Raw genomic sequence first — 20,235 nt, forward strand, 5'->3', positions numbered from 1 at the left:
CAATTCTGATTTTTTTTTTCTTTTTTTTGTCAGTCAAACTTGTGTGTAAAATGGCAGCACATGAATCAGGTGACTGAGAAACGAGGGCGATTGGACCACTTCTCGGGTCCGGGGAGGGCATCTTAAAGCAGAAGGCTTTTCAAGGAGAGAAAAGCATCAGCTGGTTTATCACCTTAGTGCATACGGACAGCGCAAGAGTGTGATGTGCAAACTCTCCCTGATTATCTGCTGTCCAATGAAATGTAGACACATAGTGAGGAAAAACCACTAATAATAACACACAAAAAGATGTTTTATTCCTGTAACACCTCCTATGAAAAGGTGTCTTTGACTCTGTGTGTTTTAGTTTGTGCTTTTAAATCCCAGCAAAACCAGATGGTGACATTTATTGTAAATAATTCCCCACCAATATTCCACCTCCAGTGTTTAACTTAATACTATGAGGGAGCTTTAAGTGATCGTTTCTGCTTTAATATCTTGCGGAAAAATGTAGTTCCTGGAATGAAACAGTGTTCTCATAATGGTAAAATAACTCACAGGAGGGTATTACTTAAATAGCTTAAAAGATATTTCCTTGTGTTATGCAGACAGCTTTAGAAGATATTCTCTGGACCACAAAATATTCACACTGCTAAAATTTAAACCCTGCAGGAGCTTCTGTCCCTGTTTTGTCAATTTATTTTAATTTCTGCACTTTTTATTTTGGTGTTTACTGTATGTGCAACATCCTTTAGAGGAAAGTTGCTCCTAAGATATGCATTTCGGTGGTTAACGTCATGCTCATTTTGGGCTTTTAATGGTTTTGTTCAATTTTCATTTTTCCAGGCTGGAATGATTGTACAGTACACATCTTTGATGACTTTAAAAAACAAGAATTTGAATTCATTTTGGATTTTCTGTAATCCACACAGACTCAAATATATACATAGACTCAATTAAACCTTTTAATACGTTGTGCTGAATGCTCTACAATGTCGCTTAACTTGATAAGGCCTATTAACTCCTCATTAGCGATCATGATTGACTACAACTGGTGGTTTCTCTCTGCCATCATAAAAAATGCTTGTTTCACAACACTCATTGAACTGACCAACACTCAGAACAATGGAAAAGCACTCAGTGAAGATCTAAGAAGGAGAATTGCAGATTTACAAAAGCTGGGAAGGTCTCTTGTGATTATTTCCAAACAACAGTGGATTCAAAAATCATTGGTTCAAACTACTGTACATAAGTAAAAGTTGTTTTTATGTGTCACCACTTTGCCAGGATCTGGAAGAAGACACAAACTGTCACCCTGCCCACATGGACAAATCAAACGTCCTCTGGAAAAATGTTTGATGGTCAGACGAAACCAAGGTTGAACTATTTGGTCACAATCACAAAGAGGTATGTTTGGAGGAGTAAAGGAGGTGAGGCTTTCAAAGCTAAGAACAATGCACCAGCTGTTGTGGTAGCATCATTCTCTGGGGCTGTTTAGCTGCCAGTGGTACAGGTACACTGTGCAAAGTAGATGGTTTAATGGAGAAGGGGAGCTACCTCCAAATTCTCCAACATGATCACAATGATCAGCTTCATCTTGAGGACTATGACCCCTTCTTAAATGACTTCCCCAAAGCCCCGACCTCACACCAATAGAAAATTTATGGACTAGTCCTGTTCCAGGAAAACAAGCAATTTAAATGAGGTCTACAAATTCTGTCAAGAAGAGTGGTCAAATATCTCGCCAGAATTATGCCTGAAGCTTGTTGACGGCTACCAAAAGTGTCTGGTAGAGGATGCATGCATAATCATTGTACCATGAACAGAACAGGTCAAAGAAATCATTAAAAGTCCCAAATTACCATGACACAGCTGTACAACAAATAGACAATCTTAAAGTTAATCTGCTGCTCAGTTATTTACCTTGGTATAAAAAATGCCTAAAATACTGAAACATGTTGATCAACATTTCCTTAAAATGCGATGTAACAACCTCAAATTTTCCCTGCCAACAAACCAGAACCTAAAGATATTCATTTCAGAATGACATCAAGAGAACAACTGTAAATCCTCAGAAGCGTGCAGCTGTAGGGAGAGAAACTTTGCTTTAAAGTAAATCTAAACGCATTATACGAATAGCTAAAGATTAATTGGATAATTCTTTCAGTATTATTGTTCATTTGAAGGAGAATAATGTCAGTTTAAGTGACATGTAGTTGAAGCAAAGATCCTGAATGATCATCATTTAAAACATATGTAGAAGTCTGTATACACATAGTCTGGTCCACAGGGAGTGCAGACAAATGCCTTTATTCTTAAGGCCGAGCTATTGCACATCAAAGGCAGTGAAGGAAAATATAAAGCAGATGCCTAATTTGAAAACATGGAGCTTCAAATAACACACAAGACAAGCTCAACAAAAGCTGCTGTGCAGAAGAAGAGTAGCACATACCACATTTTTTTATTGGACTGGCAAGAAATTGATTTTAGAGCTGAAGAAAATGTCCCATTTGAACAACAGAGCCAAGAGTTTGTGGTGAAAGTTATGAGTGAAATACTGCAAAAACGAGATTCTTCACTGAAACCACATTTAAAATACAGACAACAAATGTAAATTAGCACCCGACTGAATATCCATCAGTATAGCAGGAAGAGGCAGAGCACTGGAGGACCCACAGATGTCTTAATTGTTTTGTTTTTACTGCTGTTTCTAATTAATGAATTCAGAAACAGTCTTTAGTATCTTATCAGCTAATTGAATGGTCTTTTTAGTGGCCATATCTGCTAAACTGTCTCCCCTCCAGGGTCCCCGATACTTCTCTGTTTATTCCTGACTGCAAAGGATTCTTGTTTAGTTTCCTCAGCACTGTGCCAGAACAGATTTTCCACTTCATCAGCTCATGATGCAGTGTAGAAGAAAAATATATTCAATGAGATTGCTGCAAAGCAAAAAAATCCCACTTAGTGTGATTGTTGGCTAAATTCTTTGTTATGATTGTTATTATTATTATTATTCCTCTGGGCCACCAGTGGGCAATTAATTTTCCCACAGGGGCCACATGACAAACTGCAGCCGCTTCAATAAGATGAGCTGAATTCTGCTCAGTATTAATTTCATATCTCTACAAGCTGATTAGTGTGGCCCTCCACAGCAGTTCCAGCTTCTCATGTGATTCCTTTGGGAAAATTAATTGCCCACCTCTGCTCTGGGCTTATCTCCTCAAATATCTGGGCCTTATCATAGAGGCACTGTTGATGCACCACATCCATTGGCTTGGCAGTGGATATTAGACCAAGCGCACCCATAGACAATATAAAACATCGAGCTAATTTTGGGGTTGGAAAAATTAAGCCAATAGGAAAGTATCTTAAACCTGCTTCTATCTGAAACCACGAGGTGGCGATAGCTGTTGCAAAGAGATTTCATTCCCATACAGCAGTTATTCCTGAAGCCAAGAGTGTGGCGCACACTTAAAAAACAGAAAATCCCATGTGGCCCACGCAATAGTAAATGTTCACTCTAATCCATATACAAAAGAGAGTGATGTAGGTCCTTGAAAAGCCTATTAAACATAGCCAACACAGTTTGTTTGCTATAAACTGCTAATGCTACCGAGTCATATGCAAAGAGATTGTATATGACTTCTCGTCCCAGCTGACTTGAGGTCAGTGTTAGTGCTTCAAGCAGTAGGGTTGAACAGTATGAAGCCCCTCCCCGAGTCAGGCTGTTTTCCCCGTTCCCAGTCTATATGTTATCCAAAGCTAAGCAGCTGCTTTTATGTATGTCAAGCTCACAATGCAGTATTCATGACGTTGACATTTTTAGTGAGCGGTTAATCACAGATAGAAACGTAGGCCGAGGAAAAGTGCAAATAACGCAAGGAAGATTCATGTTTTCGCGTCTGTGTTCACACTGCAGGCAAAAACATCAAAGTTTGGAATTATTATTTCACGTTACATAAGCGTCAGAATAAAAGTGCCACAGAGAGCCGTCAGTTCAAATATCAGTGTCACACTGTCAATTCAAAGCAAGTTAAAGAAGCATGCAGAAAGTGCCAATAATAAAAACTGCATGCGTCAACTTTTTTTTCTTTTTTTTTAGTGTTTTGATTTCTAAGATTGTTTAAGTTTGTGTGGAGGGACAAAAAAACCCATTAAAGAAATAAAGTAATACTTTTAAGATGTTTTTAAAATCAAATCTATCACTCTGAGCCACAATTTTTCTTAAAGCGGTCCCTGAGTCAAACGTCTCTCGTGGCCTTCCCGTCTTGGTCGCCTGTTGATCTCAGACGTTACCATTTTGAACACGAGGAGCAGCCGAGATGCTCCTTTGATGTCGTAGTGCATCCAGACAGGATGAGCGAGCCAGGCTCTCGCTCTGTCACTAGACTCTCCTCGTTTCTCAGAATGTGCTCTACCAAACAGCGGGCTGCCTCCTCAATGTTTGTGTTTTCCTGAATGAGGAAAAAAAAAAAGAAAAAGTAAGACAGCTGTGACGAAATCTTGTACTTAACAGCCACACCAGTGCAGCAGACACACACAGACTTTAATATCTCAAGAGAAGCTGAATTGATTGTGCGTCCATGGCGATTATATTAAACTCAGAATGAGTCCTATAGAAGCTGTAATTTTCCTTACTTTTCATATAGTGACAACACATTCAATTCAGTTTTATTTATATAGCACTAAATCACAACAGTGGCTTCCAGGTGTTTTGTATTGTAAGGTCAGGTCCCTACAATAATATAGAGAAAACCCCAACATCCAGATGCAAGCACTTTGGCAACAGTGGGAAGGACAAACTCCCTTTTAACAGGAAGAAACCTCCAGCAGAATCAGGCTCAGGGAGGGGCGGCTGTCTGACACATCTAGGTCAACCTGAGAGTAGGCAGCTGGATTGATAACAGCTGGATCGTTACTTCTCTTAGCAATTTGATTTTGTTGTTCTCCAAAGATTTTTTTGAGAGGTTCACGGTGAACAAAGTTCAACATATCCAGGCTTTTCCCAGTCAGAGATAACGAGTATTATGGCAGTGGTTACCCGCCTTCTCTCTGCACCCAGTTTTTCTGCATCAGCCTCTGTGCACACTCACATACTGTAAGAGAGCCTATTCCAGTGGAGCAATTCAGTGCTGCCTCCTCCAATCAGAGAGATTATAAGAGGAACAGGTGATCTCTAAAATAGAGAATATAGCAATAAAATGCAACATTGCTGCAAATAAGGCTATCTTTATGTTGTGAATTTACCAGCATCAAAAGCGCACAAAGGGGTAAAATATCTCACTCTATTATATTTATTTTACCGCTCCGTGCTGCCGTTCACTTCTAATGTGACGGCAGCACATTAGAGCTCTGAAACACCAGCGGTTACTCAGAGTGATGCAGTCAATTAATTGCATTGGTTTAACAGGTATTCCCAGAAATATAAATGTTTAATATTTTGGGTTCTAGCAGCTGCCATCGCAGCAGTGTAAATCAGACATAGCGGCACATCTACGCCCGAGCGTAAACATTCATTTTCTGCATCACCGACTGAATGCCAGCAAAATCCTGTGAGAATGCGACTCGAGTTTACAGCTGGGCCTCATTTAGTGGTGTAAGGTACAACTTATAAACCTTTTTCCCTTAGCCCAGAATCTGTACAACGCCTAAAGCGCACTGGAATCAGTGAAAATGTGATGCTTTCAGCTGGTTTTAAACTGAAACGCTGCACATAAATTGCTCCTGGCCAGGTTAAGCATTCACCATAGGTTACCATAGTGATTTAGCCAAGTTAAAAATAAAAATGAAAAAAAAAATTACCATTACCTCATCAATTTAGACCGGAACTAGACTCTTTGGGAATGCATGCTTGGCAGGGGACTGATGTCATATTATTCGATTTCTAAGTGTGAGCAGCATGTTTCATTGTAGGATGAAGGCAATCATTCAGGACAGCCTTGTGTTGATTTGTGGACCCAAACGCCCCCCACAGCATAACTTTGTATCAGAGCCCCTCGCTGAGGGCTTTAACGGTCCAGGCTTTTCCTTTCATTTGTCACACATCTACAGCTCTCTTTCAAACTGCCCACATTTCGGTCACTCTTTATGTACATGAACCTTCATGTACAGTAACTACACTGCAGCCTTTACCTCAAACTCGTGTGTGTAACTCATTGGAAAGGCATTAAATGAGAAGAAAAAGAAGAGTCTAGTTCACACCAGAGTGCTGGAATTCCTCCGTTTGCCTCCCGAGAGGACGGCAAATAAACTTGTCTGACTGTGAGTGAAACATTTTCTGAATCGTTTGTTTTTACAGGGAGCTTCTGTTGAAATAACACTGCTCCAGTTTTATGCGAATATAACCCGATTTTGTGCCTTGCTTGTATGGCACAGAGTTATCATTTGGCTAGTCAAAGCTTGTTGCAGAGATTGCATCAAAAGCCACGTGGGTCTCCTCTCTCACACCTTTGCAGAAGTCTCAAACCATCCGACGAAGCCGTTCTCCCTGCAAAAGGCGTCGAGTTTGGGCTGCTGGGAAACCAGCTGGTCTGACTTGTTGGCCAAGAGTACAGCTGGAACTGGTCTCCCATGGTTCAGTGTCACCTTTGGAAAGAAGAAAGTTGGGCTGGATCACATTATTTTTTTAAAGAAAATGCTAAATAGCCCTGTCTTATCTTAAAGCACACAAACAGAAAAATATTAGTGTGCCCTGTAGTCTTTCTATAAAGACATTTTATCACAAAAGCAAACCAATAACAAAGTATTACTGACAATTATATGAGCTGAAGAGATTAGAGTGCTAATTCTCGCTTGTTCTCATCATGGAGTGGTTTTTGGCTGCTTTAAAGTGTCAGTAAGCTTCTTCAGAGGTGCGTGTTCACCCTCTGAAATCCTCTCACATCTTTTATGATGTCTCTGTCCAAAAATGCTCCCCTTTACGCACTTGTCATGCAACAGTCTGCAAAAAATAAGTTGTAAATTTTATTTCCCTTTCAAGTTCTGCTTCTTCATTTTCTGCCATTTCATGCACATCAAAGTGCAAGGTTTTTCAAAAGCCCGTGGCACTATTCTACATTTGAACAATGACTGATAATTTTCCACATATACAAAAGGAGCTCATAAACGTGCATGACTACTCCCATAAAAAAAAAGCAAAAACCTGATTTAAATTTGCCCAAAATCCTCTTTCAGATCATCTGCTGAGTCGCCTCTGCTCTGCTTTGTTCGCTTCTCTGTTGTATAAAAATAAGGACCCTACAACCTGAATTTTAACCAAGAGCATGATTGTGATCAGTTGGTTTTTTTTCCAACATTCACTGCACTAATGCAACTGTTGCTCCCAATGCAAGATCCCAAAAACAGCACTAGAAGTGATCCAGAGGGGCAAAAAGAGAAAACATGTGGGTAAATGTAGCAACCTGAGGTTTTTGCCTTTTATGGGGAACGCTGCTGGATCCCTGTGAGAAGGAGAAAAATCACTGAAATACTGCAAAGAAAATAACAGAGGTTTTGAGTCAGTGGGGTGCTGTGATAGATTGGCAAACTGTGCAGGGTGCACTCTGCCCTTCATCCAGTGACAGCTGGGATAGGCTCCAGCCCCTCCGTGACCCCGAACTGCATAAACATTTAAGAAAACAGATGAATGGATGGGCTAAAAACTCTGTCTCTCTCTTTAGTTGCGATCAGTCACCATCCATCCATTCGCTTCCGCTTATCCTTTTCAGGGTCACGGGGGGTGCTCGAGGCTATCCCAGCTGTCATAGGGCGAGAGGCGGGGTACACCCTGGACAGGTCGCCAGTCTGTCGCAGGGCTAACACACAGGGACAGACAACCATTCGCACTCACATTCACCCCCGTATTCACACCTATGGGCAATTTAGATTTTTCAATTAACCTATCCCCACAAAGTGCATGTCTTTGGACTGTGGGCGGAAGCCGGAGTACCCGGAGAGAACCCACGCAAACACGGGGAGAACATGCAAACTCCACACAGAAAGACCCCGGCTGATGGTGGAATTGAACTCAGGACCTTCTTGCTGTGCGGCAACAGTGCTAACCAGTTTTTTACCCACATCAGTCACATGTGGGTAAAAGAAAAAAAAAAAACAGAGAGAATGACAGTGAAGACAGAAAAGCCCAGCTTTATGCTTCTGCGGGTTCATTCCGTCTGACCTTGGAGTCCAGGTCATCCTTCCACTTCAGCACGGCGTCAAACGTGGAGGCCCTCGTCACGTCAAACACCACCAGTGCTCCCACCGCCTCCCGGTAATAGACTCGAGTCATGTTCCCATACCGCTCCTGTCCTGGGACGAGACGGCATCAATCAGACACACGCACATACAAAGACTGCTTTCAAGTCCACAAAATTAAATCAAGTCACGTCATGGTTTATGAGTGCCAGTTATGGAGCTCTGTGTGTGTGTTTAGTCTACAGCCGCTGCCATCATGTGACTGATATTATGAGCATGGGATCTACATTCCTCAACCAGGCATCAAACGGCAGGGAGTGACCCAGGCATCCAACACACACACACACACACAGAAACACGCACACACACAAAAACACACACTCACTGGGTGGAAAATCTGCTTTTGACTTCTTAAATAAAAAAGTGTTATCCTCTTATTTATGACACTACAAAAAGACCTGAGTTAGATTAAGATGAAGATATTCATGTTCTAACTCTCCTCTAAATATCCTCTCAAGTGAATTTGCAAAGCGCATTTCCTTCCAGAAGCAGCTTTCACGGCTGCTGATGGTGAAACAAAAGGTTCTTGTTCCCAAAGACCCCAAAACACACGCACGCACACACACACACGCACACACACCGTTGTATCACCTGACATATATAAGCCTAAAACCCGTGGGTCGTTAAAGTTTGACAGACCTGCAATATCCCACAGCTGTAGCCGGATCACAGTGTTACTGTCCCACTGCAACACCTTCAGGGCGAAGTCCACCCCGATGGTGGCTCGGTAGTGCTGGGAGAAGATCTGATGCACGTACCGCTTGATTATGGACGTCTTCCCCACTCCTAAGTCTCCAATGACCAGGACTTTGAAAAGAAGCTCCTGCTGCATGGCTGCAGGCTCGGTGATATTATGAAAACTTTCCGAAGGATGCTGAGACACAGCAAAACCACAGAGCAGCTAGAGTAAAGGCATTTCCGTCCGTCCTGCTGCGAACCGAAATATTATCACGTGATCTTCTATCGCCGAGAAGCGGTCGCACTCGTCTGCAATCACCGGAGTCCAGCAGTCTAAATAAAATAAGGACAGCGTGAGTGCGCTTACTTCAGAGCCAACTGCAAACTTCAGCAGAAAGCTCATGGTGCGTTCACACACTCCTCGTAAATATAAGCTTCATTCTAAATTCCATCTGATGTCTTTAAAATATTCGAATAAAGCAACTCTGCAAATAACAAATTAATATCTGTCATTAAAATGTCAGAAAGGTGTGTAAAATTGTTCGATGACTTCTTTGGATGTTTTCAATTAGGAAAAATTGATTGATTTAAGCAGAAGTTAGCAAATATTAGATTGTTTTACTATTTAAAAAGCAGCACTAAATGCTTTCATGACTAAATCATTTCGTGATTGCACGGATATGTGTTATCAGTGTCCATCATGGCTAAAGTCAGACAGCACTGTTATTGTAATGGACCCGAAAACCAAATGCAAATCAAACCATCCAAACTTGATTTCAGACTAATGTGTTGGACTTTACTTCTGAACTGAATGGAGTTTTTAAAATCAATGAATAAAATCAAATAAAAAGTGCAAACGCGCTTTAGCCTTTACCTAAGAACGATCAGTGCTCCATGCTGAGAAAGAGCACTGCAGGTGCCATTTTTGTTTTGTGAGTGTTGATATGAGAAGTACAGAAGGAGTTGGAATGTGCCTTTGAGAAAGTATATGATAGGGTGGAAAGAGAGGAACTGTGGTACTTCATGATGAAGTCAGGGATAACAGAGGTATGTGAGGGTGGTACAGGTCATGTATTAGGAGAGTGGTGGTGGTGGACTGGTGGGAAGGTCAGATGGGTTCAGGGTGGGGGTGGGATTACACTACAGCCTCTTTGCAGTGGTGATGGACAGCTTGCCAGACGACAGGCAGGACTCTCTGTGGACTATGATGTTTTGCAGCCGACATTGTGATCTGTAGTGAGAGTAGGAAGAAGGTGGAAGAGAGGCTGGAGAGGTGGAGGTGTGCTCTGGAGAGAAGAGGAGGCAAAGTTAAAGAGGCAATGTTTGGTTGGACATGTGCAGAAGAGTAATAGTGGTTATACTGCATATACTTATTTTTAGTGTAATGATGTGCAGTTTAACAAAAGAAAAGACATTTTCTTTATAGAAGTACATAGTAGGTTAAAATGAAAATACTCTAGCAAATATTGTATTTATAGTACTAGACCAAATAGAATAAGTTTAGTTGTTTTCCACTGGCTGATCATTCGCTGTCACCTTTCACAACATTAAAAACTGGATGTGTGGTTTTGTTGCTAGTTTTATATCTGTAGTCTTAAGTTGCGCTCTATCAATGATCCACCATAAGTTTAAATTCAAAGCATAGTTGTTATTGTCAGTCTGTGTATTCTAATAGAATAATACGTTGTGGTTTATGTTTTATATGTTTTTGTTTGTTTGTTTGGGAGTATTTTTTAGGATAAAATGCAGAAGAGTCAAGGGGCTGGAGGTCTAGGGAACAAAAATGTTTATAAATATATTTTTGTAAGTACTAAGTACTGATATGAAATAATCTCATGTGTGTTCGTTTCTTATTTACCGCTTTTCCCCCTATAGCACGTGAATGCATCGCCCCGGGAATCTGCTGCTGCGCTGCTGTGCGTGCCATTACGGTAATGGTGCTGATGAGGGCGAGGAAGAGACGTGAGTGTGATGCTGCTGCTGTGTTCTGCTGCCATTTCATCAGCGGATCATCGCGGAAATATCAACAGCCCCGCTGTAATGAGCCAGCAGATCGGATCACCTGTCGGGCCACACACCGCTCACCCCGTTTTCACCCTTTAAACCGGCTCACAAAGCGATGCTGCACAGGAGGCCCTGCTAATGCTCTGCATGTTACCGCCTGGGGTTTTCTGTAAGCAACAACAGAGCCAGTGCTAGACTAGGGGTCATTTTTTTCTTCTTCTTTTGGAAACATAATCATCAATATGGGGTTTCTTTTTTTCAAGTACTGAGCTCTGAACTTGAGGTAGGTCACACTTTATTAGTTGTTTAATTTAATTCTTGTCCAGAAAGATAATTAACTAAGTAGAGAATGCTCATTGAGCTAAGAGGGTTGGGCCTTGTGATTAAAACAAAAAAATAAATAAAAAAGCATATAGTTTGTTGCATCATTAGTAGCACAGGAGGCCTTCTTCATATCTATGGTGATTTTTAAGCAGCTATATTAAAGCTGAATTCTGGCTTTATTCAAGGCCTCATTGTGTGTTATTGCTCTATAACAACCACTCTGCTATCCACATGGGGGCTGACTACGCCACTGTTTATTGAGTTGGAGAGGAGTGGCCTCCCCCTCCCTCTTTCAAATTAGATCACCCATCTGTAAATCACATGGCATGAGCCTATTATACCCATGTCTAGAGGGAAGCCATAATCCCAAAAAGTATCCTTCTAGTCAGCACAATCTCTGGATTAAATGTAATGTTTGATCTGTTTAAACTCATTTAAGCAGATCTTCTTTTTCTGAAAAAGAAGGAGGGGTTTGTGGAAGCTTTAAAGTCTGATGTTTAATCTACAGCTGTTTCCATCGCCTTTGAAGGATCCAAATTTGAAGACATGAACAGCAGGATTTTAATTGATGTTGTAGATTTTATATGTACAAAAATCCTTCCATTAGATGATGTAAAATATTTGGTTTTGTGAAGGAGAGGATGCTGGTTTCATCTTTTTAAGAGTCTTGTCTTAGTCTCAGTATTGGGCGTTCTGTGGGTGACCGTGACTAAGTGAGTGGGGTTTTTTGTCTTACAGAACTTATTTTAATGAGACATGGAGACTATATGGCTTTACCAGTTTCGTCTGATAGTCATCGGAGACTCCACGGTCGGCAAGTCATGCCTGATCCGGAGGTTCACTGAGGGCCGCTTCGCACAGGTGTCAGACCCGACCGTTGGGGTGGACTTCTTCTCCCGTCTTGTGGAGATCGAGCCGGGGAAAAGGATCAAACTTCAGATCTGGGACACGGCAGGACAGGAGAGGTTCAGGTAAAGACAGAACTCCTGATTTCTTTCTCATACATCCACAAAAACTAGATTTTGGACTATAAACAAGACTCTCCTCATACTTCAAAAGCACACACTACACACGCTTCCCTCAGATGGGCATTAAAGCTCAGTTAGGCCACGTTAAGATGACATGTTTTGACATTTTCCTTCATTAACATTAATGCATGAGTACTCTGTCCATCTGCTGTTAACACTAACTAAAAGCCTAAAGGTTTGTTAGGTGAAAACTATCTCAACCAGCTGGGTAATTAAGCTGTTTAAGCTAATTTAAAAATTTAAGTTTATATTTGTGATCATTTTAATATCTTAATAAGAGTCAGAGAGAGGATAGAGAAGCCACAAACTTTGCTCTTTTGGTTGGATTGGCTCACAGTGGAGGGGGGGGGGGCTTTCAGCTGCTCCTTTATTTCCCAAAGGGGTCGCCACAGCAGATGGATCCGCATGTTGTATTTGGCACAAATTTTATGCTGGATGCCCCTCCTGATGCAACACTCCCATTAATCCAGCTCGGGACTGGCACAGGAAGTACACCAGCTTGTGTTTCCCTGAGGCTGGTTTGGGTCTTTTGCTGGTCTCGAAATAAAAAGAAGCTACTTTCGGCGGCTCCCTTATTCAAAAAGTGGTCGCCACAGCAGGTAGCTCTGCATGTTTGGAAAGAAAAATAATAATTAAATTAAAACAAACAAACAAACAAACAAAAAAACCCCAGAATATCTCCAGTCTAATCCTTTACTGGGCTCAGAATTCGCATTTTTAATGATTTGGCAATTATGGGAAAAAAAACATTTCATGAAGTCATGACCATGTTTTTTTAAAGGGGTCACTTTTAAATATGTAAATTAAATGATATAAAATATTAAAACTTGCAGCCAAATGAAAACAGTCCACAAAATATAAATAAAATATTAAAAATTAGATTTTTTTTTCAACCTGATGATCACGTGTTGAAGAAAAAGCTGGGAAGAGTTATATATAACAGTATGGCCTACATTCCCAGCTTCCAAAGTTTTGATTCATGCTGATATATATTGTGTAAACATGGAAATCAGAGTATATTTTTAAAAGAAAACATAAAAAAATATCAGTTTTCATATTTTATGCAGTGGGGGAAATAATTAGTTGATCCCCTGCTGAATTTGTGAGTTTTATCACTTACAAAGAAATGAACAGTCTCTAATTTGTATAGTACTTTTTAATGTTGAGACACAGAATATCAGTATAAAGTTCAGAAAAAACACATTACATGAATGTTATAAAATTGGTTTACATGTCGCAGAACTGCGTCATGATGGATTGACATTTTGCAGCCTCACAAAAATTTGCTTTAGAAGTCACCTTTACAGGCCCATGCTAAGTTTGCCAGTGAACAAATGATTGAGAGAAAGCTTGGGAGAAAGTGATGTGGTCAGGCGGTCTTTGGCATCGACTTTACCCGTCGTGTTTGAAGGAAAGAGAGATGTTGAGTATGATTCAAAGAATACCATCTCCATTATCAAGCACAGAGGTGGAAACATTTTTCTGCTAAGGGTACAGGACAACTTCACTGATTTAAAGACCAGAATCTTGGATGAGAACCTCCTTCTCTCAGCCAGAACAGCAAAGATGGGTCATGGATGGGTCTTCCAGCATGACAGTGACCAAATGTGTCAGAAGTAAGGCTGAACAGAGGTTCACCTGTATTAATCTGCAAAAGAAAGAAAAGAAAAAAAACCTCACAAATTGTATAAGAGTAGTTTAGCAAAACCTACTCAAACAGGTGCAACTTGTGCATTTGTGGGGGACCGTTTTTTTTCCACTGTGGGTGTGGTCTTCTGCCAGTTTTTCACATCTGCATTCCTGCACACATCTTTCTGTGCAGGTCAATCACCAGAGCCTACTACCGCAACTCAGTGGGTGGCCTCTTGCTCTTTGACATCACAAACCGCCGCTCCTTTCAAAATGTTCACAACTGGCTGGAGGAAGCGCAGAGCCACGTCCAGCCGCACAGCATCATCTTCCTGCTGGTCGGCCACAAGTGTGACCTGGAAGCTCAGCGTCAGGTGACCCAGCAGGAGGCGGAGAAGCTGGCGGGGGCCTATGGGATGCGCTATGTGGAGACCTCTGCACGGGACGCCATCAACGTGGAGAAGGTGTAGATCTCATGTTTGTTTTTATTCCATGTGTAGTTCTTTTTTTTTTTTAATTAAAAAAGTGGGATATTATAGGAAAGGTGCTGCTTTGCAACAATAATATGAGTTGTATAAATAACTACAGGAGCACGAAGAAGACTGTCTCTCTCTGCCTTCTGCATGCAGGGTGTCTAAAACAAAAAGAGGTACTTTTATTAAAAGTAAGCAGTGATGGTGAAATAAGTGACACCAATTTGAAATATTTAATGCAAAAATCCTCATGGAAATGTTGATTCTCTTAGACTTAAAGACACACAGTCTTAATACGCTATAAGCAGCATATATTGACATTTTTGCTGTAATTTTAAAAATTAATGATCAGAATGAAAGTGATCTCCGTTGCTGAGCCTGCTCGTGATTCTTCCTCCAGGCGTTTGTGGATCTGACGAAGGACATCTTTGAGCTGGTGCGGAACGGGGACATCAAGATCCAGGACGGCTGGGAGGGCGTCAAGAGCGGATTTGTTCCCAACACCGTCCACTCCTCTGAGGAGGTCACCAAGAGCAGCCGGCAGTGCTACTGCTGATTTAGCTGCAGCACGTTAGGGTGAGAGGTGGTAATACTGAAGTGGACTCCATATGTACAAGATCTCTTTTGCCATGGCTGCTCTCAGGCCAGTTTCAGGGGACTTTAATGTTTCCCCTGCTCAGTTACATACTTATTCATATAGACGTTATTTTAACATTCAATTGCCTGTTTAAGGCTCAAACTTAGGGCACTTTGTTGATGTTCCCAACAGGTGTAGAAGCACAAGAAGCATCCTGCCACTTCATCTTTCTGTGTGCATGCGTGTAACTGTAGTCATCCTGCTGTCTTTGCAGCTGCTACCGACACTTAAGCTTTACTCCACCTTTGGCCTTTCCTGACGTGTACAGTTATACTCCAGTGGCCAGTTCCGTTTCTCTAGCCGCACATCTCTAAAAGACTATCAGTGTAGTGTATTTATACTCTTGTGTAACTTTAATTTGATGAATCAGCGATGCCACGACTGAGCCACGCCTCTTCCTTTTTTCTGGAAATGCCTCTGAATATACCGCAGCCCGTTGTGGACTATATTTGGCTGGAGAGAGGAGGCAGAAAGAGGCAGCAGCCTCGCCAACTGATTGTACGTCTGCACTACAAATCTGAGTGGCTTAATGCATAAAGAAGGTGGAGGTCGGTGAACTCCAAGGGAACCAAAGTTTTAAATGTCTCGTTTGTTCACCTGACCGCAGAGGAACGAGTTTGCACTGTGAAAATGATTAATGGTACATTTGTTCTTTGCTGGAAGAAAAACGTTACTGTAGCTGCTTATTTTAGCCTTGACGACTTGATCGATATGGCAGGTTCTCAGTTCATGTTTACTGCTCCGTGTTGGGTTACTGGTGAGAACAGGTGAGAAACTGTCCAAAAGCCTTTTGTATAGATCCCCATAGTGTTCAATTTGAAATAAATATAAAGTCACAGTAAAAAGAAAGTGAAGCCTCCTTTCATTTCTAAGGTTTTATGTGTCAGGATGTTACTAAAAAATCCTCTGGTCCATTGAAGGCCCTAAAATGAGGCTAAAACAAACAAAAAAATCAACCTCAGGTAATCCAAAAACATTTATTTATTAGCAAACATTAAACAAAAATGCAGACGCAGTGTGTGGAAAAGCAAAGTACACATTTACTGCTTCCACAGGAATTAACAAGGTAAGTAGCAGCAAGGAGTTCTCATTTAAATGCCCTGATTAATTGGTCATCAGCAGGTATAAGCACCACTATAAAAGCACATGTTTTGGTAGTTTGCAGATCTGGAGCATTCAGGTACAAGGTAATACAATGCCAAGGACAAAAAGCATCAGCAATGAACTTATAAAATCACTTGTTGCTGCCCTGGAAAGCGTTATAAGATCACTTCAATTCAATTTCATTGATATAGCGCCAAATCACAACAACAGTTGCCTCAAAGCACTTTATTTTATAAGGTAAGGACAATAATACAGAGAAAACAGAGAAAACTCCAACAATCAGATAGCTTCCCTGTGAGCATTACAAACAATTTAAAGTCTGTCATCCTCCCTGAATGTTTTTACAAGTGCAAAACATTTAGGTGAGTGGAGACCACAGCAAATAAGGGTCAGACTGTACAATGCTCAGAGAACCTGTACAAAAAAATCTATGTTAAAATTCATGAAAGTAAGCTTAGAAAAAGTTTGGAAGGGTTCCCAGCAGAAAGCTTCGTCTCACTATAAAGAACATGGCAGCACAGCTTCAGTTTGCAAAGCTGCACCCGAACAAACCACAAGACATCTGTGATAATGTCCTTTGGACAGGCGAGACCAAAGTGGTGATGTTTGGCCATAATACACAGCTCCACATTTGGAGCAAACCAACAACAGCACATCAGCACAAACACCTCTTCGCAGCTGTGAAGCACGGTGGTGGAGGGGTGATGATTTGTGCTTCTTTTTTCTATTTTTTTTTTTTTCGAAGCTACAGGACCTAGCACTCCTCTGTTACCCAAATGTTCTAGAGACAAACATGAGGCCATCTGTCAGACAGCTAAAGCTTAACAGAAATTGGTTCCTGTGACGGAAAAATGATACCAAACACTTTGAGTGATGGGACCTTAAAAGACGGAAGAGTGGGCCAAAATTTCTCCACAACAGTAGCTGTAAATGAAAACAAGCAAACATTTGAATATATTGTAGAGAAAAAAATACAACAAACTGGGAAAAATAAGTGAAACACTTCTTCGATTTCAAAATGATTTGTTTTAAACCCGCCTTTTATTTTGGTTGTCACAATCGCATTTATCTGAGTTTATCCCACATTAGATTTTATTTCTCTCTGTAGCTGTCATAGCATCACTCTTAAACGAACACCCAGAGGTTTGTGCTGTAAATAAACACAGGAAACAGACTAGCCCACAGCCTGTGCAGCTCACCTCACTGTGTGCCTCTCATGTATTAGAATACAGTGGAAAAAAAACAAGCAACCATCTGGATGGAAAAAAACCAGACGATTGAGCCGTGTCTGTTTCATCATGCATACAGCGTGTACATCCGTGAGTAATGAAAAGGGATATTATTGGGAAAAAATCACCGTAATGAGATAATGAACATACATTTGAAATGGATAAAGTAACATTTATAGTTATTTTATTTTTAGATCCCTTCAATATTATTGTTTGACACATACATTTAACACCATTTCTTCCTATGAACTGCTTCTTAATTCATTCAGTCTTTGGAGTCTGTTTAAAATTCATTTATACACTCAGTCCATTTAATTGAAAATTTCCAAAGACAGAAAGGGCTTTTTACCTTTTAATCTTTGATATATTGTAGGTAACTCAATAGTTGAAGTTTCACTGTAGGAGCAGAATGGATGAGAGATGTGAAAAATAAAACGAAACTGCATGTGAAACACAGCACAAAGAAAAAAAAACTGACTAAAACTCACAACAGCTGAAGAGATTTTACTTTTTTTGGTGGCATTAACCATCGAACAGGCTTTTTCACAAGGGGATTTCCTTTGTTTTGACAGAGGAGGAAGTGTCTCTCTTAGAGGAAAGAAGCTTGAGCACATGCAGTCAGCTGTGTGTTATTCCTGTGAGCTCTGACGTCTGAAGTGTAAGGTGGCGGGAAACACATTTATATCACATTACACTAAACGTGTGAATAATTTATTTGTAACCAAATCCTGACAAGGTTGGCCGTTTGATGTTGTTGTGGCATTATATATACATCGATTGTCACTGGAAATAAATGCCTGGAAGGGAAAAGGTTTTTCTTTGGAGATTCACTGTTGTGCAGGTTTTTAAGCTTACGCACAGCTGTACTGTTTCCAGATTGGCACATTGCAGTGTGTGACCACTAGAGCGCAGCCTTAGTGTGTCGAGAAGAGAGGAGGAGGAAACAACTCCACTCTTCCTTCTCCAAAATATGTTCCTTTTTTATTTTTTTATTTTTACAGGAAAATCATCTTTGGAATAATCAGCTTGTTACTGAAGGTGAGATGCTCCGACAAATAAGTTAAAATCCACATTTTTGTTGTGATTTTCAAATTCAGTCGCATGGAAAATGGAAGTGCAACCCTACATCTATCCCAGCTTCAAACCAATAAAACTAAACATTCCTCCCGGGGAGTAAAAGATGGAAAATGTCGCATTTAAATCTCTTGAAGTAAGGACGACTCACTGGAAACTTTATTAAGTACACCTGTTCTTGTTGCTTGTTAACAATCGCTCAATCATGTGGCAGCAACTTGCACGTAGACATGCTCAAGGTATCCCGCTGAAGTTGAAACTGAACACCAGAATGGGGAAGAAAGACAGGCTGGTGTTTCAGAATCTCCTAGTGTGCTGGGATTTTCCATTTCTAGGGTTTACAGAGAACGCTCCAGAGAAAAGGAAATGTCCAGTAAGTGGTAGCTCTCTGGGAGAGCATGCCTTTTTAAGTAGCAAAGGTCAGAGGAGAACAGCCAGAGTGCTATTAAAGCTGGTAGGATGGCAACAGTACCACAAATAACCGCTCATATCAACCATGGACCCCTTTCTGGAGGAATGTGATCAATAGAACTACCAGCATCAGATCTAACATCCTACAATCTACAGTTGTACAATCTTTTATGGGGGAAAGAAAACCCCTCTGGACTTTTCACTTCTCTTGATTTCTTTCTCTCCAAGGTTTTAGAAATGATCGGTGCTGAACAGTTGATTGCTTTTTTAAACAGAAAGGAATCAGAGAGCTGAATTGTTGGGTCTGTTGTCACAAACCCCGCTAGTTCTAGAGACTTATTCATCATGAAAGAAAACAAGACAGTCAGCGATCGATCGATTACTTGCGCAAGGGAGGCCTCATCTGAGTCCATCACGAAAATGACCCCAAATCCGGCCTCCTCTCGCTGCCTTTTATTGAGAGACAGTTCACACAAAACAATAGTACCTCCCCTCATAACCCCCCTTGGTTACAAAGACAAGGTACTGTATGCATGTGTGTGTGTGTGTGTGTTTTGGGGGTGCGTTTGTGTGACCTCCTGCTGACCAAAAAGGTCATAAAAGCAGGAAGCTTACAACACAAGAAACAGATCTTTCAGATAGGATGTATCTACAATAAAACCTCCCCCAGCACAAAGTGGTTAGAGGTGGTCAGGATCAAAGGAATGGCTTTGATCCTACTGCTTGAAATAAGACTGTACAAATTTAAGAAACACAATGGCAACATTCAACAGTTAGACCTAACATGAATGATCTGTTGATTAGTCATCTTTTTAGTGTTATTAGATTTGAGTGCTGCGTTTGACACTGTGGATCGCTGTATTTCTCTGAATCATCTCGAATTTCTGGTTCAATATTTAGGTGGATTTATTCTTATTCACAGGAAAGGTCTTTTACTGTTGTCACTGGGACGTGACGTCACCATCAATGAAAGTAACGTGTGGGGTACCTCAGGGGTCTGTCCTCAGGCATCTTTCTTTGGACATGTTACCCTTGGTATATGTCATCTGCGGGGATAGCACGAGTTTTCACTCTCATACATTTCTTTTAACCCCAGTAAAAATCTTAAAGTCAGTGCAGTGAGTGACTGTGTCCACATTAAATTCTGCATGACACAGAGCTTCTTGCACCTAAATATGGATAAAACTGAATTAATGGTTATTAATTCCCATTTTAGCTTCTCTGCATTGGTTATCTGTTAATTTTAGAATTTCATTAAATATTTTATAGTTGACTCTTAAAGTGTATTTCAAGTCATAACCTCAGCTGAGGCTCTGCTGGCCATCCCACAGTCTTAACTGAGAACCAAGGGTGACCATTCTTAGGTACATGGACTGCTTACTACAAGCCTCATTCACCCATTTCCATACCCGAGCACGTCGTACACACACTCA

At 40.9% G+C, this 20,235-nt stretch overlaps 2 protein-coding genes across 3 annotated transcripts; one reads left to right on the forward strand and one right to left on the reverse strand.

Annotated features, from left to right (window-relative positions):
* The first annotated feature begins 1,263 nt into the window (after positions 1–1,263).
* LOC100694604 (ras-related protein Rab-39B) lies at positions 1,264–15,833 on the forward strand. Of its 2 annotated transcripts, XM_025910729.1 has the most exons (6): positions 1,264–1,386; positions 10,765–11,176; positions 11,956–12,188; positions 14,068–14,338; positions 14,748–14,923; positions 15,117–15,833. In XM_025910729.1, the coding sequence occupies exons 3-5, from the start codon at positions 11,974–11,976 to the stop codon at positions 14,901–14,903; spliced, it is 642 nt and encodes a 213-aa protein (XP_025766514.1). In that variant the 5' UTR covers positions 1,264–1,386; positions 10,765–11,176; positions 11,956–11,973; the 3' UTR covers positions 14,904–14,923; positions 15,117–15,833. The 2 variants fall into 2 exon arrangements, with proteins under 2 accessions (XP_025766514.1, XP_025766513.1); XM_025910728.1 differs by having other exon boundaries at positions 14,748–15,833.
* Positions 2,274–9,979, reverse strand: rab38c (RAB38c, member of RAS oncogene family). The gene is made up of 5 exons (XM_003447005.4): positions 9,764–9,979; positions 8,851–9,222; positions 8,135–8,265; positions 6,427–6,564; positions 2,274–4,433 (listed from the first exon to the last, which is right to left on the reverse strand). The coding sequence occupies exons 2-5, from the start codon at positions 9,041–9,043 to the stop codon at positions 4,272–4,274; spliced, it is 624 nt and encodes a 207-aa protein (XP_003447053.1). The 5' UTR covers positions 9,044–9,222; positions 9,764–9,979; the 3' UTR covers positions 2,274–4,271.
* Positions 15,834–20,235: the final 4,402 nt, after the last annotated feature.

This window comes from Oreochromis niloticus, linkage group LG10 (assembly GCF_001858045.2).
Source record: "Oreochromis niloticus isolate F11D_XX linkage group LG10, O_niloticus_UMD_NMBU, whole genome shotgun sequence".
In the NCBI taxonomy this organism is placed as follows: domain Eukaryota; kingdom Metazoa; phylum Chordata; class Actinopteri; order Cichliformes; family Cichlidae; genus Oreochromis; species Oreochromis niloticus.

Excerpts from the sequence above, each read along its gene's own strand:
- rab38c (XM_003447005.4), bottom strand. The coding sequence starts at position 9,043 with ATGCAGCAGGAGCTTCTTTTCAAAGTCCTGGTCATTGGAGACTTAGGA. Across the intron at positions 6,565-8,134 it reads AGGATGACCTGGACTCCAAG|GTGACACTGAACCATGGGAG; the intron begins GTCAGACGGAAT and ends TTCTTTCCAAAG. Across the intron at positions 4,434-6,426 it reads GGTTTGAGACTTCTGCAAAG|GAAAACACAAACATTGAGGA; the intron begins GTGTGAGAGAGG and ends TTCCTCATTCAG.
- LOC100694604 (XM_025910728.1), top strand. The coding sequence starts at position 11,974 with ATGGAGACTATATGGCTTTACCAGTTTCGTCTGATAGTCATCGGAGAC. Across the intron at positions 12,189-14,067 it reads GCAGGACAGGAGAGGTTCAG|GTCAATCACCAGAGCCTACT; the intron begins GTAAAGACAGAA and ends CTTTCTGTGCAG. Across the intron at positions 14,339-14,747 it reads ACGCCATCAACGTGGAGAAG|GCGTTTGTGGATCTGACGAA; the intron begins GTGTAGATCTCA and ends TTCTTCCTCCAG.